Source organism: Cibotium barometz, chromosome 24 (assembly GCF_041138505.1).
Source record: "Cibotium barometz isolate CiBa-2024 chromosome 24, ASM4113850v1, whole genome shotgun sequence".
Lineage (NCBI taxonomy): Eukaryota > Viridiplantae > Streptophyta > Polypodiopsida > Cyatheales > Cibotiaceae > Cibotium > Cibotium barometz.
In genome coordinates, this window is record NC_141069.1 from 17167986 (window position 1) to 17183482 (window position 15497).

Here is a 15497-nt window from a genome sequence, read left to right on the forward strand (position 1 = left end):
CTATATGGACTCATGAGTGAGTTTTCTTCATTATGAAGTCAATATAACACAATATGAAGTCAATATAACACAATATGGGGGTTCCAATTTGTTGGAACTCTTCCCATCGCGTTGTAGTGCATTGAATCCAAGTATGTTGTTGCGTTTGTTTGATTTTGAATGCAACACAACATGATTTACTGGTTTGAAAATGTTGTTTGTTTGCATATAGCATTGTATTTGGGCCAATTTTCCATGTTTGAGTTTGCTTCATTATTGATTCAATACAACGCGATATGGAACATTCTATGTGTTGGATGTCCTCTTATGTAGTGAGTTTTGTTCAAAATCTATCCTTACTGTTCCTTTGAGCCGATTTTATGTGTTGGAGTTTCCTTTAACATGAATTCAATACAACATGTATGTTCGTTTTCTACATATTGTGTTGTAGTGATATTTATCCAAAAAATTTCTTAGTCATTTGAGCCATCCATCTAAATCTTTTAACGCTGCGGACAAAGAAGACGAGGGTCTCCTCATCTAAGGATCCCAAAATAGGGCAAAAATCTCAGAAAGATAGACCAGGGAAGAATATTTCTAACCTTCGCTCAATGAGGACTCGAGGGTACGAGCAGCAAAGCTTCATCTTACATGAGCTGCTAAAGGTGCAGAGGCACATGCAATGTGCCATTCCGAAGCTTCCATTCTAGCACCTTGTTGGATATATTTGTGAAAGGAACTATTATAATGTGCGTTGGCAGGCCTTGGCATTGGGGTGCTTGCATGAGGCTGGATGTAAGACTATATTGGGCCACAACAATTAAGACTCTAATTAACAATATTGGGCCACAAGATCTTGATATGCCATATGCATTTGTGCCCCTCCACAATGGCCAATATCAATGCCACCGCCACAAGACAGTATCCACAAACGCCAAGTGATAGGGAGTGGATCCACCTTGGAGATTCGTCATCCCCTCAGAGGGATCAAGCACAGCAAGAGCACTCCCCTGCACACAACAAGAGCAAGCTTCCCATACCCAACAATAATATTATGCATCAGCCCATTCACTTTTGATGTAATGTTTAATTTTATATTGACAATGTGTAAATTCTTTGTATTAACTACTCTCGATATGTTCAAAATTTTTTCATGCCAAATTTTAACAAGGAATTTTTGTATCTCCATGTTGCAAAAATGATCTCTAAGAGAACTCGCTTTATGGTAATGTCTTAGCATTGAATGTTCATTTCATTCTCCACGGTTCCGAATTCAAGCTATACTAAGTTTTTGTTGTAAAATTTAAGCAAACATGACTATGAGACAGAGATATGGAATAGGGTTCCATATTCAAGATGACGAGGAGAGGGCTTATATTGTGTTGTACTGACTTGCACTATACATGATCTATATTGCACTAATATGGGCTTATATGTAGAATTCAAAGTAACGTATATAATAGCCAATTATGGCTTAATGTTAAAATCTAGACATTTTCCAGGTAGAGGAGCAGGGATGCCCAAGACATGTGGTTGCCATAGAGAGAAAAAAATGCAAAAAGAAGTAACATTTGTACAACATTATGTAGACTAAAGATAACTCTTGAAATTCTATCATAGATGGAAAGGTTACAATCTCAAGGTTTCCACAACCTCTAGGATATGTGGTTCCATACAAACAGAGTAAGTTTTGGAATCTTCACTCCTGCTTCCGATTTAAAATAGAAATCCCTCACGATACACCACTACACATCGATTAGTTCTCTTGTCAAAGAAAGGCCAATGGCCAATGGCTTTCTAGATTTACCCACTAACGAGTCTCGACCTTGTAATTGGATGATAACATCGATGATGGAAGAATGTGTTCCATCATGCATGTCTTGATCCAAGCTTTGCCAGACGCCTCTCCATAGTCGCCATCTTCTATAACGAAATCACATACATAATGTTCGCCTCTCCCAATGAAATACCTGGTCATAAAAACAATCGATGCTTAAAAGTAATGGATGTCACCCTAACAGAATTTGCTACAAACACAAATAAACTTTATGTTTTGATTTCACCTGAATGTAACATATGGTATTTTTACTTTACATTCAATGGCATCTTCTATATAGTTGTCCTCTTTACATCCCATCCCTCCCCCAAACATTGGTTCACCTAATCATTATCAAGGGACCTCACTTGATATGTTAACTTTGTTTGCTTGACACCCTCACATCATGCAAACATATGTGCAAAGGCACTAAATGGTAAAAACCAACTCAAATGGACGTCCTTAGAACCTGTTGTGATGGTTTCATTGTTGCATGCATATCTGTTCTTCTCTTATTCATGTCTGCTACAATGATGTGTGTGTAGAAACAAACCCATTCTTGGCTAGACAATGGTGTTAGTGAGATAGACTCTAGTCTACCAATATTATCATTTGCATTAGCCAAAACATACATGGAATTATAAAAGAATATTTCCTATGCTGCTAAATGGCTAGGTGGGCTATCATATAGTAATGTGTCTATCTCTATATGGAAGACATTAATTCTACACTCTATATTTTGCCACTCCTCCACATTTGATGGATATAAAGCTACAAGAAAAATTTAATGCTTAGCTATATAGCACAAAACAATTAGGCATTGAACATAGAAAACAAAGACTACTTATTGAATCTTACTATTTGTCTTAGATCTTGTACTTTTATCATGGTGATGTAGCATTATGTCCATGTGCATATAAACATGTTGCACACAAGGACCTTGATTGCACCATTTGGCCGTCTACAGAACTCCATGATCGTACCTTTCCAATGCTTGTTAGAATCACCAATGTCTTTTTGTTTTACATTGAAGTTTTGGGTCTCATCGTGATCTAGTTTGACTTCCTAAACCACTGAGGGATCCAACTACCACCATCAACTTCCTTCTTGTTGAAAAGCTCCACATTTTCAATGCCGCAGATGTGTTTTCTCCTAGTGCTCATCTAAAAAGGGAAAAGACAACATTATTACCATTTTGTTGAGCTTAACAATCTAAATGACAAAAATAAAGCTTTAAAGAAATGTTGTGAACCTTGCACTCCATTTTCTTCTAGTCAAGTTGACAAAAAACCCTGTAAGTTTTCACAAATGACATACATCATGGTTAGGAAGATTAACAAACATAACAAAAAAATAGAAATCATGATTAGCAAACATAGCTTAATAAAGTTTACCAGACTATTAAGATGGAATTAAAAAAAGAGGTTGAGAGTAGAAGAAGAAGAGATGAAGCAGATATGGCAGAAATAAGTGATGCTATAAGAGAGGAAAGAAACAAAGAGAACTAAGTTCAAATTGTGGAGAAAGACTTCAATCAGACTAGCTTTCAATTAGTTTGGCCTCTTTTCCTATAATTCCATTTGACATACATTTTGATAGGTAGTATTCAGGCCATATATTAAAGAATAGTTTTCAAAAAAAAACTATAGATGTCTTTTGTAGACCTTTTGAGATGCATAGTATAGTCAATCTTTTTTAGACTATTAATTTCATTTTTGTGATGATAAAGCACTTTTCTATAGAAACTATATTGAAATATGTAAGCTCATACTATTTGGTTGAAATATGTAAGCTCGGGTTATTTGGTTGAGTGTGTGAACACAGCTCATAGGTGCAAGATATTATCTTATGTACTATGGAAAGATAAGAATGCCACATAAGATACTATGGTGAGAGCCATATGAAAGCATGTGTAAAAGGGCTTGCCACATGGCATAATATTAGGCTAGAGGCTATTTATATTGGAAGCCTCTCATTGTATGGTTTACAACACATTTTGCGGTAGAGATTGGCAGAGTTTGCCTATCTTGTCTACTTTGTATTAGTGTCCAATTAGCATCATGGCTTATCTTTATTATTTTGATACTCCTTAAGTATATTCTAATCATGTGATTAGACTAGGATTAGCATATTCTCAAATTCTTAACATGGTATCAAAACAAGTTTTTTTATCTAGGCAAAGATTGGTTTATGTTTATTTTTAGAGTGTTGGTTTATCATGGTTTGTGTGTAAAAAAAGAAATTATAGCACAATCATTATTATAAGGGAGAGAAATATTATGAGATAATGCCTTCAAATGGGTTGTTTAAAGATTGGAGGTCACTTGAAGATCCCCATGGAGTCTACGATGGAGATTTTAGCAACATGAAGGTTTTCGGAGTCTACATCTTCAAAGAGGCTACCAAGAAGTCATTTGTGTCTTAAGAAAGGTTGGTTTTATGGTTTTCTTATGCCATGAAGTACTAGGTTGAGAATAGATGATACTCAATTTGAAGAAGGGAGGCTATATGATGGAATGTGTGATTGCCATGGTTTGGAAAAAAAACATGAAGAGGTGCAATCTTGTCCAAGAAAGGGATAAGTGGTCATGGGTTGAGGATGGAGCCCATTCTTAGCACACCAAAAGGAAGAGGTAGTTCTTTACAATTTTCCTCAAGATGAGCAAATTAGTGTGGAAGCTATTGATGAATTTCATGATGGTATGCACCTATGGTTTCATAAAGGGAAACCTACGAAGACCACCCTTGTGAAGATTTAGCATGCAAAGAGGGAAAGCATGCAAAGAGGATTGCCTTTGATAAGGTTACTACACCTACAAAAATTGACATTCAACAAAGGAGATGCCAAAAACTTTAAAGAAGCTCTGACTACATTTTACAAGTGCATGGTGGAAGCATGGACATCAAGTAGCATAACACATTATATGGTAAGATCCCCAATTTTGTATGTTCTTATGTTGTTTAGACGTTCTTATTGAAAATAACCAATGTGCTATTAGAATTATTCATCTCCTGTTTAGTGTGCCCAAATTGAGTATCAAGGGTGCCCATATTTATCCCGGGGCAGCACCATATTTTTCCCTCTATTTACTCACGGCCCTTTTTTGGTTGTAGGGTTGGCCACCCATTTTCACATGTTTATTACTAGCTACTTGTGAGTCCTTTTTAGAGCAAGTCGGCCAGCTCCTATAGGGGCTATAAAAGCCACAGCCTCACCTATACAGGGACCACCCCTTGCACATGGTTGTTTGTAGATACCTTGATAGGGGCTTCCAAGTCCGAGTCCTCCCTTATAGGAGTAGTTGTTCATCATCATGACCTCACCTATACAGGGACCACCCCTTGCACATGGCTATTTGTATCATTGCTTCTTCATCATTATGCAGATTCATTTCTTTCTCTCTATGCCTATGTCTCATGCTTTCTGCTGTGCACTTTGATATGGTATCAGAGCACCAGGTTGAGGCTCTTCTACAGAAGGTGTTTTGGCATTTTTTTCTGAGAGAAGGATTTTTGCATTTTTTTTATACTGCTAGTTGGTTGCAGAACAGAAGAGGAGGAGGGAGCATTTTGGTTGTCGAGGTTCATTGGTACTTGCTCACTTTGCAGGATGGGAATAGGATGCATGGCAAGTGTACACGTTCATTGGGTACAGGTAGGTCCCAATGGAACAGCACTTTGGAGCATATGATTGACATCAAATTGTGCTTTGGTATGATCAGTTGTGGATGGTTGGTTCCACCTGGACAAGTGACTGGTTGGTTGGAGGCTTGCCAGTTGGGGGTGTTAGGTTTTGGTAGGAGAGATTTCTTGAGCTCAATGGCATAGTTAACACCAAAGAGCTTTTACGGGATGTTGCTATGTGATTGGATGACTCATAGGGGTGTGTGAGTAGTAGTCCCATCACATGAACGGAGAGTTATGGATACAGGTTTTAAAGGTCAGGTGCTGGATTGTCAGCTACAGTGTTGGAGGTATGTTTCTTCCACTTGGAGTGTTAACACGATAGAGAGGCATTCCTGGACTGAGGGATACATGGAGATCCGAAAACCTTCTATCTAGAGATTGGTGCTCAACAAGCTCAGAGTTGGAGGCCTGAGTACTAGCTGATGTAGACATTGTGGGCCTCTACGGTGTCTACAGGGTGTGCTAATAGGGAGACAGTTTAATAGTGTTCTCTAAGGAGCATATTTTTTTCTTGGAGGTAGATAGTTAGATGACATCCTTTTTTGGGATGAAGAGGGAGCACATTGTGTGACAGGTGTGATGATACAGATTGGGTTGGAGATATGGACATCTAGTGGTTTATTTTTTGGATTTTGCTTAACCTCTAGATCGGCAATAGTTTCTTGGATTAAGTGCAAAGGCGGGAGTAGATCTACTTCTCGACTTGATTTGGAGGTTTCCTTTTCCAGCTCTCCTTGGACCAATTTCTCTCCCAAGATCTAAGAGGGGGTGTTAGCATTATTCATCTTCTGGTAGTGTGTCCAAATTGAGTATCAAGGGTGCCCAAATTTATCCTGGGTAGCACCATATTTTTCCTTCTGGTGGTCAGGGCCCTTGGTTGTAGGGTTGGCCACCCATTTTCACATGTTTATCATTAGCTACTCCTAAGTCTTTTTTAGAACAAGTCAGCCAGCTCTTGTAGGGGCTATAAAGGCCAAGCTCTTATCTCATTTGTAGATACCTTGACAGGGGCTTCTAGGCCGGGGGTCCTTCCTTATAGGAGCAGTTGTTCATCATGCCCTCACCTATAGGGACCACCCCTTGCATAGGGATGTTTGTATCATTGCTTCTTCATCATTATGCAGATTCATTTCTTTCTCTGTGTGCCTATGTCTCACGCTTTCCACTACGCACTTTGACATGTGCATATGATATTCACTTTTATTCGAGCACATTTTGGAGCCTCGTGGCCCCTACTTTGCAAATCACGGAAGCTTAGCTATTTGCTTGACCCAAGGCATGGAGCAGTCACATTGGCAAGCTTGTTGTGGGTTTCAGAAGGCTACCTCTCATGGTGGTGGAATCCATGAAGTCAGTGCATTGAGACAATTACTCATGTCATGGCATAGGAGGATTGGAGTTAGGATAGAGTAGAAAGAAGCCAAAGCTAATAGAACACATTCAATTCATGGGGCTTAATGCTTTAAATATTGAAAATTATAAATCAACAATGACTTCAATAAAATTTTGATTTGTTTCAATTTATGCTTCTCTATCTATATGCATCACCTCCCAAGGATACTTTCAAACTTTGACACTAAAAACATGGATATAATAGAGCTAAATCAAAAAAGGCCATACTCCAGAAGTGTCATTGTATTATATAAAAAAGTGATGCTTTTACAACAATGGATAGGATTCTATTGCTACTCCTGATCCTACCTAGCATCCTCTGGTGCGTGAAGCTTTTGCCTCTCTCTAGATGGCTTGGCATCATCTTGCAATCATAGAACTGGTGGAACTCTTGGTCTTTTTAATCTGAGAAGCTTCCTTTTGCCATATTAACTTAACATCTTGGGATCCCTGATTCCACATGTTAATCCATATGTGGTGTAGGCTAAGTAATATTTTCTCCTTAGAGAATACACTTTGGGGCCTCGCCCAAAGGTTTGCACCACTACCTGCTTCTCCAGATGCATGATTTTATCTACATTTCACATGACGAGGTATCTCCTAGGATATCTAGATAATGTTTTGATCGTGCAAATAATGGGAATTTAGCTTTGTCCTTTGAAAACATTTTGTGGAAGATAATGACCTCTGGAAATTTAAGCAGGTTAATGTACTCGCTGAGTGCTGAGTCCTTTCCAAGTCCTCCCACTCATGATCCTGACGCGTACATAAGAAAATCATCCTCATAGACCACCAACTACAAAACAAAGTTATCCATAAGCCAACAAACCAAATGCACTATCTAGCAGCTTCATCACAATATTCAAAATTATTTTAATCATACCTTCTGATTCTCATCTTCAGTAAATCATTTGTCCATAAGTTGATTGATGACTCGGCATCTTGGACAGTTGAAGACTCCTCTTCCCTTTTTAGTCTTTGTTGAACATCTTGAAATTCCTCTTCACTGGAAAGGTTGGCTTCATAGTGACTAGCATCCTTATACATCATTGATAATATGAGGAAAAGTATGATACTCACTGTCCTTGACATTTGAATGCAGTAGAAGATACTTATCCACACTTGGATTGACGAAATCATCTTCTTCTTCAAGATTCTATGCGATGATGGTGAGATAGTAGTCCTCCCTGATGTCAAACAAAGCTTGAATATCTATTAGGAGGACATATTGGTGGTCACCTATTGGAAACATAGGGAGAGATAAGGTTGGAATGTGCCCTATTTCCACTACCACACCAGGCTCCTCGTAAGCAGCTATAACAACTTGGGTGCCTTCTCTTCTAAGGGCATCAATATCAAACCGCTTACCGTAGTTCCCTCTCTGAGGCAAAGTCAATCTCCTTTGAAACCTCCTGAACCTCATCATCTTCTGCTCTTAAAGGTTTCTCTGACCTTTCCTCATCTTCTTATGTTAAACCTTTCTCATCCTCAAGCAACAAATACAAATAGCAAATAAACCCATAGTGGTAGTCAACAAGATGACATTTGCACTTGTGTACTGGGCACTTACGTGTCTTCTTCTTATCCCTTGGCACCTATGAAATATCCCACTTCACCTTATCTCTTGAGGATGTGGAAGAAATATTCTCCAAGATCACTGCATCAATGCGATTCTTATTGGATGTTGGCGAGTGAAGCATGATATCGCGTTGTGCTGAATCAAAATATACACGGTCTACGTTGCACATATATTCATCAGATGCTAGCGATACTACAACTTTTCATTACAACACAAACTATGGGGTTTCTAATTCAAGCTATACTAAGTCTGCGTTGTTAAAATATCAGTAAACACCACTATGAGACAGAGATATGGAAAAGGGTTCCATATTCGAGCTAAAAAGACCTTGTATATTGCAATTCACGATAATGTGATTTGCATTGGATGCTAACTAGGAGAGGCCTTATATCATGTTATATTGACTTGCACTATACAAGGTCTATATTCCACTAATATTTAACAAATGGGCCTCTAAAGTTTATGATACTCAGTTTTCCGTTGTATACAAGGACCATATAGTTTGACATTGCACATGTATGCAACGTAGCCCATCAGAATTAGGCTTCCATATCTACGCTATAACGTATATTGCAAGTCAGTACAACATGATATAGGGTTGATGTTAGCAAGTGAAGCCTTCTATCACATTCTTCTGAATTATAATATACAAGGTCTATATTGAAGAGCAAATATGTAGAGAATACTAAAAAGCGGCTTCTAAGAACGAAAGTATGCACTAGCGATCTCCCATATGGGTTTGAATTTGGGTTATATTGACCTTGTATAATGTAAGTCAGTACAACGCAATTTAGGGTGGACGTTCTCGAGTAAAACCCTACATCGTGTTGTGCTGAAGCTCAAAGTAATTTTTACTAAAAACAAAATTATGGGTCGGATATCTCCCATATTTTTTCGAATTCGAGCTATATTGAACTTGTTTAACTCAAGTCAGTACAACTCGATTTTGGGTGGGCATTCTCGAGTGAAGTCCTACATCGCGTTGTAATGAAACTCAAAATTATTTATCAATTATACATGATTTACATAGGAAAAGAAGGAATGTCCCTCACAATCATACAAAAATTAACATTTTAAGACTGATAGACTTGAGAACTCAACTGAGCTTAAAATCACCTTAGGCTTGGAGATTGTCATAGATGAGTGCCAGAAAGATCAGGAGAATTGCCAACACCGGTCGCACCGTCGGATAGGAGAAAGCAAGAGCGAGAAAATAGTTGCACCGAAAAAAATCCGTGTACTTGAAATGCACACTATAAATAATGAATGTAGGAGTGCGTGCATTACCCAACGGTCTTTACATGTGGCAGGATTGCATTGGCGATTGTCCATGTTCATTCACACGAGTAATAGACATGTGTCACTCTTGCATTTGATCATCATCATTGCCTGCCATGTGCACTTAACGCCAATGTCATCATGCAACATAACATCTAATTAAGGTGGGACCCCTTTTTTAAACCCTAAATCATCAAATTAAGCGTCAAGCTTTGTGTAAACAGTAGTGTATTTTTATTGATCTTCATCGCCTTAATCTGCTCTCTGTCATCTACAACATTTCATCCCTTCATGGACGACATCCTTTAACGAGCAAGTATCCATTTCTCAATACAATATTTATTGACTTGCATCATGTCTTCTTCTTCCTTTTCTATATGGACTCCTAAGTGAGTTTTCTTCATTATGAAGTCAATATAACACAATATGGGGGTTTCAATTTGTTGGAACTCTTTTCATCGCGTTGTAGTGCATTGAATCCAAATATGTTGTTGCGTTTGTTTGATTTTGAATGCAACACAACACGATTTACTGGTTTGAATATATTGTTTGTTTGCATATAGCATTGTATTTGGGCCAATTTTCCATGTTTGAGTTTGCTTCATTTTTTATTCAATATAACATGATATGGAACATTTTACGTGTTGGATGTCCTCTTATCGCGTTGTAGTGAATTTTATCGAATATGTTTTCATTGTTTGTCACTTGACCCTTTTTTGCATGTCAGAGCTCCTTTGTTTGTGAATGTAGTACATGTGATATGGGGGATTCAATGTGTTCTTATCGCGTTGTAGTGATTTTTGTTAAAAATTTATCCTTAGTGGTCCTTTAAGCCTATTTTGCGTGTTGGAGTTCCTTTGATTGTTAATGCAGTACAATGCAATATGGGGGATTCAATGTGTTTGAAGTACTTTTATTGCATTGTAGTGAGTTTTATTAAAAAACTATCCTTCATGGTCCTTTAAGCCTATTTTACATATTAGAGGCCATTTCATTGTTAATGCAGTACAATGCGATATGGGGGAGTCAGTGTGTTTGAAATCCTATTATTGCGTTATAGTGAGTTTTGTTCAAAAATTATCCTTAGTGGTTCTTTAAGCCTATTTTGTGTGTTGGAGTTCCTTTGAATGCGTTATAGTGAGTTTTGTTCAAAAATTATCCTTAGTGGTTCTTTAAGCCTATTTTGCATGTTGGAGTTCCTTTGATTAAGAATGCGCAATGCATTGTTAATGTAAACACCCCATATTGTTAATGCAGGTATTTTGTTCAAATACCTGCGTTCTTCTAGTGATGTGTGCCCGTGTTTCGCGCCGTCAATTCCACATCTCTCACATCATAAATGCAATGTGGGGTATAGACATGAGGTACACGGACTTTATGACAAGCTTCCAAATGTTCTTAAAAGAAAGAATAGAACTTTTACATCTTGAAATTTAGTTTTTATTTATTCTATACACATTTTCTAGAGAGAGAAATTAGAAATTCGTGAATTTCTTACAAGGCCCTATAAATGACCTCGAAAATGTCCTAATGTTTATAGTGATAGGACTTATTGAAAGAGATTTTCTCATAAAGCCATGATTTTTTAAACAATGGCCGATGGTGAAGATCAATGGAGAATCAATGATCAAATGTCATTGTCGACGGTCTACACCATTTAGACAGAATCTAATATGTGGAGAAATGCATGGAGGTTTGTGTGTAGTGTATGGAGATGATTCATACATGTAGGACCCCAAAACATCACTCCAAGAGGTGAGCCGGAAAATAGAAAAAGAAAAAGTTTCGTCTATCTAATGTTGTGCATGACTCTACGTCCCCGAAAATCTACGCAATGCAACATTATCCTCCCAATGTTGTGGGTAGAGCTATAGCCCTCTGATCAAGTGGGGAAGAGTGACATGCGAGCGAGCGTAGTGTAGCTAATGCAATGCATTGTTAATGTAAACACCCCATATTGCCACGTAGGATGGTAATTAAAGCAAGGAGCATACATACAAAGGCAACACTCTCGCCGAGCATGTACATATCCAAGCTTTGAAAAAAAACACACACACACACACACACATATGTATATAAACCTCTTTTTTATTATTGTTTCCCCCTCGATGAAGAAATACAAAAACGGCAGCGCCCAAAAAACCAAGATGGTAGTCCCTCCCGTTCGCTCAATCGTTTGCTCAAGAGCAGCCGACCTCATGAGAAGCCTTCGTATTTAAACAACCATTTGCCTAGGTAGAGAGAGGGGGGCCAGCTCCAAGATTCACTCCGTGTATAAGTCGCCGTGGGCGAGCAGGTATGCTTCCACTCCAGTGAAGCTGAGGGGCACCACCTCCTTAAGCGCCGCAGGGACGTGGGGCTGGTGCTTCTCGGACAGGGCCTCATATTCGAAGGACCAGTGCACCACGCATGTGCCGGGGTGCGCCCCTTCCTTCACCTTCACGGTGTACTTGTAGTGCTTCACCAGGACGCCCAGGAAGCCCCCTTCCACCACCTCCACCTTCAGCTTGAGGGCCTGGTGGTCCACCTCCTCCAGCCTCTCCTTGATGTGCAGCACCACGTGCTCCGGGTGCTTCTCTCGCGCAATGTGCTCAGCGTGGCCTGCGAGGAGCCATGAAAACTGTCATCAGTATTATCTAATTTACAATGATTCAATTCATTATGCAGCTAGCGCGAAGCTGCTCATGCAGCTTATAGCTGCTTATTTAAATAAATCAATTCATTCATCGACCAGCCTGCATGCATACTCTTGTGGAAGTGGATGGTTCTCAGCGAGCCCGGCTGGAAGCCGCTGCCCGCGTACTCCACGCCCGCGATCACCTGCGGCAGAGCCTTGGGCAGGCAGTTATGGGCGTCCTCGAAGGCCCCGCGCCACAGCCTCTTGGCCGACACCTTGCACTCCACCTTGTCGCTGAACACCTCGATCGCCATTGCCGGGAGAGTTAACTAACTGCTGTGCAGGAATATTGCTAATAATTATTAACAATTATTAGCTCAAATTAAACAAGAAAGAGAGAGAGATAGAGAGTTACACGGGGATCCAGCCCACCTGCTTTTATACTGCAAGAGTTGCAACTCCATTCCATTTGTGATATCCACAAAAGTCCTCGTGGACCCCATTCCTTTCCGCCACGGCACCCATGAGCGTCCAATTACAAGAAGAAAAACCCGCAGGGCACGCCACTTCGATTTAAGACTTTCAGCAGCGCCTGCACAATGCTATCGGGATTCGGGATCGATACGATTACTTTTTCTTTTTCTTTTTTTTTGGGGGGGGGGTCTTTGTGGTCGATACGATTACTACTTTTATTATTCAGGCGTACTCTAGGTACCAAGTTCTAGAAGACCATGGAATCACCTACTCTTCTTCTCTCCCATTCCTTTTGCCTTTCAAATCCCAAAAGTTGAACGCTGACCCTCCCTCAACACTAAAGGGCACGGGACACTGGGGAAGCCAAAGATTTGGGATCGAGGGTGGGCAAGTGGGGGGACGCTGGCGGCTTCAATCTGGGCCGTCGGATGTAGTGAACTCCAGGGATAGCGGGTGAACTCGGGCTTCGGCTGAGTTGGCAAAAAAAAAGCTTTTAAAGTAGCCACGCTGGACTGACGTGGCAGGACGCCACGGGGGAAAGCCGTGCATGCAGGGGTACCCGTATACCAGAAAGATCTCAAAGATTTGATTTTGCCCAGGCTTCTCTCTGCGTTTTTCTCTACACGCTTTGCTGCGATTGCAGGCTTGGCTCCGCGACGACGCTGTGCTTTTGCATGGGTGATCTTCTAAGCTAGAATCAAAGGCTCTTCATCAAGCTAGCCATCAAGCTGTAAAGGTTTTTCCTGCTTGTTGGTATTGCAACAAGCACCCAGCAACGCCTTCTAAGGTGTATGGTTCTTCATCAAGCCTGCAACACAATTTTATAGAAGCATGGCACCAAGTGCAAGCCGAGTGCATAGGAGGAAGAAGGCTGCCATAGGAAGCAAAACAGGTGGCAACGAAGGTCAAGCAATGGAGTTTCTAGAGTCTACACAACTTGACAAACGAAGAAGTCCTCGACTAAAGGAAAAGCAAGCATCACCGCAATCGCCCTCCCCACAAAACTTGGATGCTGCATCAGGGGAAATCTTGCCCCCACATAGCCTCAATAAGAGGCCCAAAAAAAAGTTGGAAACCATGCTCATGAAGCCTACAACCTCAATGCAGGAAAACGCGGGCCCATCTAATGTTAAAGGGGAAGGGATGGCTGAGGGGACAGATCAGATTTTGCCATATGCCATTGTACGATTGCCAGATGGGAGGGTTGGGCGCCAATGTCGTGCAAGTGACACTTGCCCCCTTGCTAAATCTTTCATAGAAAAGAGAAAGAGTATGATTGGGCACTTAAAGCTTGCTCATGGGTTAGATGTTGATATTCCCAAGCTGCCACTTGGTCGTCCTCCGAAGAGCAACTTAGTAGCTCGTGCTTTCCCACACCCGTATGCTCAGAGGTGGAAGAGACAGGCATACGAAAGATCGCAAGATAAAGAAAGAAAGTTTCAGATCAATCGACAAAAGTATGAGCATTCTCAATACATGCAGGCTGAGCGCGCATGGGATAACCTTTGTAGTCAGTTCAAGAACAAATCAAAAGAGGACTTCATAGCAAGCTGGGTGAAAGATAAGATGGACAAGTACATGTCAACAGCAGAGGCTCGAGTTGCCAAAATCCAGGCTCGGATAGATGAGAATATCTCCAAAGAGGTAAGCTTTGCTGCATCTAGAAGCTAAAAGGTTTAATTTTGAAGTGTTTTCATCTCATGAAGATGTGTTTTCAACTAAAGGATACCCATCATGTGTGCCCTTCTCGCTCTACTCTCAAGGATGCATTTATTAAATGCTTGCGTTAGGCCTTATGGTTAGTTATGGATGGGCCTGGGGGTGGAGAGCTATCACCAAGGAGTTGGTTTCCCCTTTTTGAGTCTCCTAGATGTACTTAAGAGAAGTTAATGCCCTGATTTTTTTAGGTTCTTTTGTTGTCAACAAAATGTAAGAATGTATGATAGTGGAGTAGCTGGGACGATCTTACAAGGCAAACACACACATAAGACTCTTTGTTTATGAAAGGCATAAGTATCGAACAGTTGGAGCAGAAAGGAAAGGTGCAATGTGCTCAAATATCGTGCGAGTTCTCGCTTGAATGTGGATCAGTGGTGTGCCGTTGCTCACACAATTTCTGCTTCAAGTTTTTGAGCCGTCTTTTACCTTGCCAATCTGCCCAAGAATGGGTTTTAGAGATTTAGCCTACCCAACAGTTGTGCAATGCACGATCTATAAGCTCTACTCCTTAAGTCAGAATGTAACGTAGCTTTGTATTCAGGATTGTATCTAGTGGAAAGTGTAGCAACCTTAAAAGAGTGCCACCTGAAGCTCGTTAACTTGTTTTCCATCTTATGAATCATGCTTCTTGAACATGTGTTTTTATCTTATGAAGAATTTACGCTTTCTTATACTGAGAATGATTTGTGTAACTACAATTTATCATTTCTTCAATTCACAAGTCATGACTTTCTTGCAAATATTAGAGCTCATTTGATGTGTTAATTTGACATGTTGTGCAATGTTCTCTTGTGGGCTTATCCATTTCAAAAGGCTGAACTGAGTTGTTGGGCTGCTTTCGTTAATTTGCCTTCTTCTTTCTTCAGCTGGCAGTAGGGCAAGGGGTAGAATGAAAGCCAAATAAAGTGTATCCATAAATTGGGCAAGCTGGACAAAATCCACTGTAAAACAAAGTA

General features: G+C 40.1%; 1 protein-coding gene across 1 annotated transcript; it reads right to left on the reverse strand.

Moving 5' to 3' along the window:
* Positions 1-11833: 11833 nt before the first annotated feature.
* On the reverse strand, positions 11834-12754 carry LOC147624957 (major pollen allergen Bet v 1-D/H-like). The gene is made up of 2 exons (XM_086818901.1): positions 12479-12754; positions 11834-12332 (listed from the first exon to the last, which is right to left on the reverse strand). The coding sequence occupies exons 1-2, from the start codon at positions 12660-12662 to the stop codon at positions 11995-11997; spliced, it is 522 nt and encodes a 173-aa protein (XP_086675027.1). The 5' UTR covers positions 12663-12754; the 3' UTR covers positions 11834-11994.
* Between the last annotated feature and the right edge of the window lie 2743 nt (positions 12755-15497).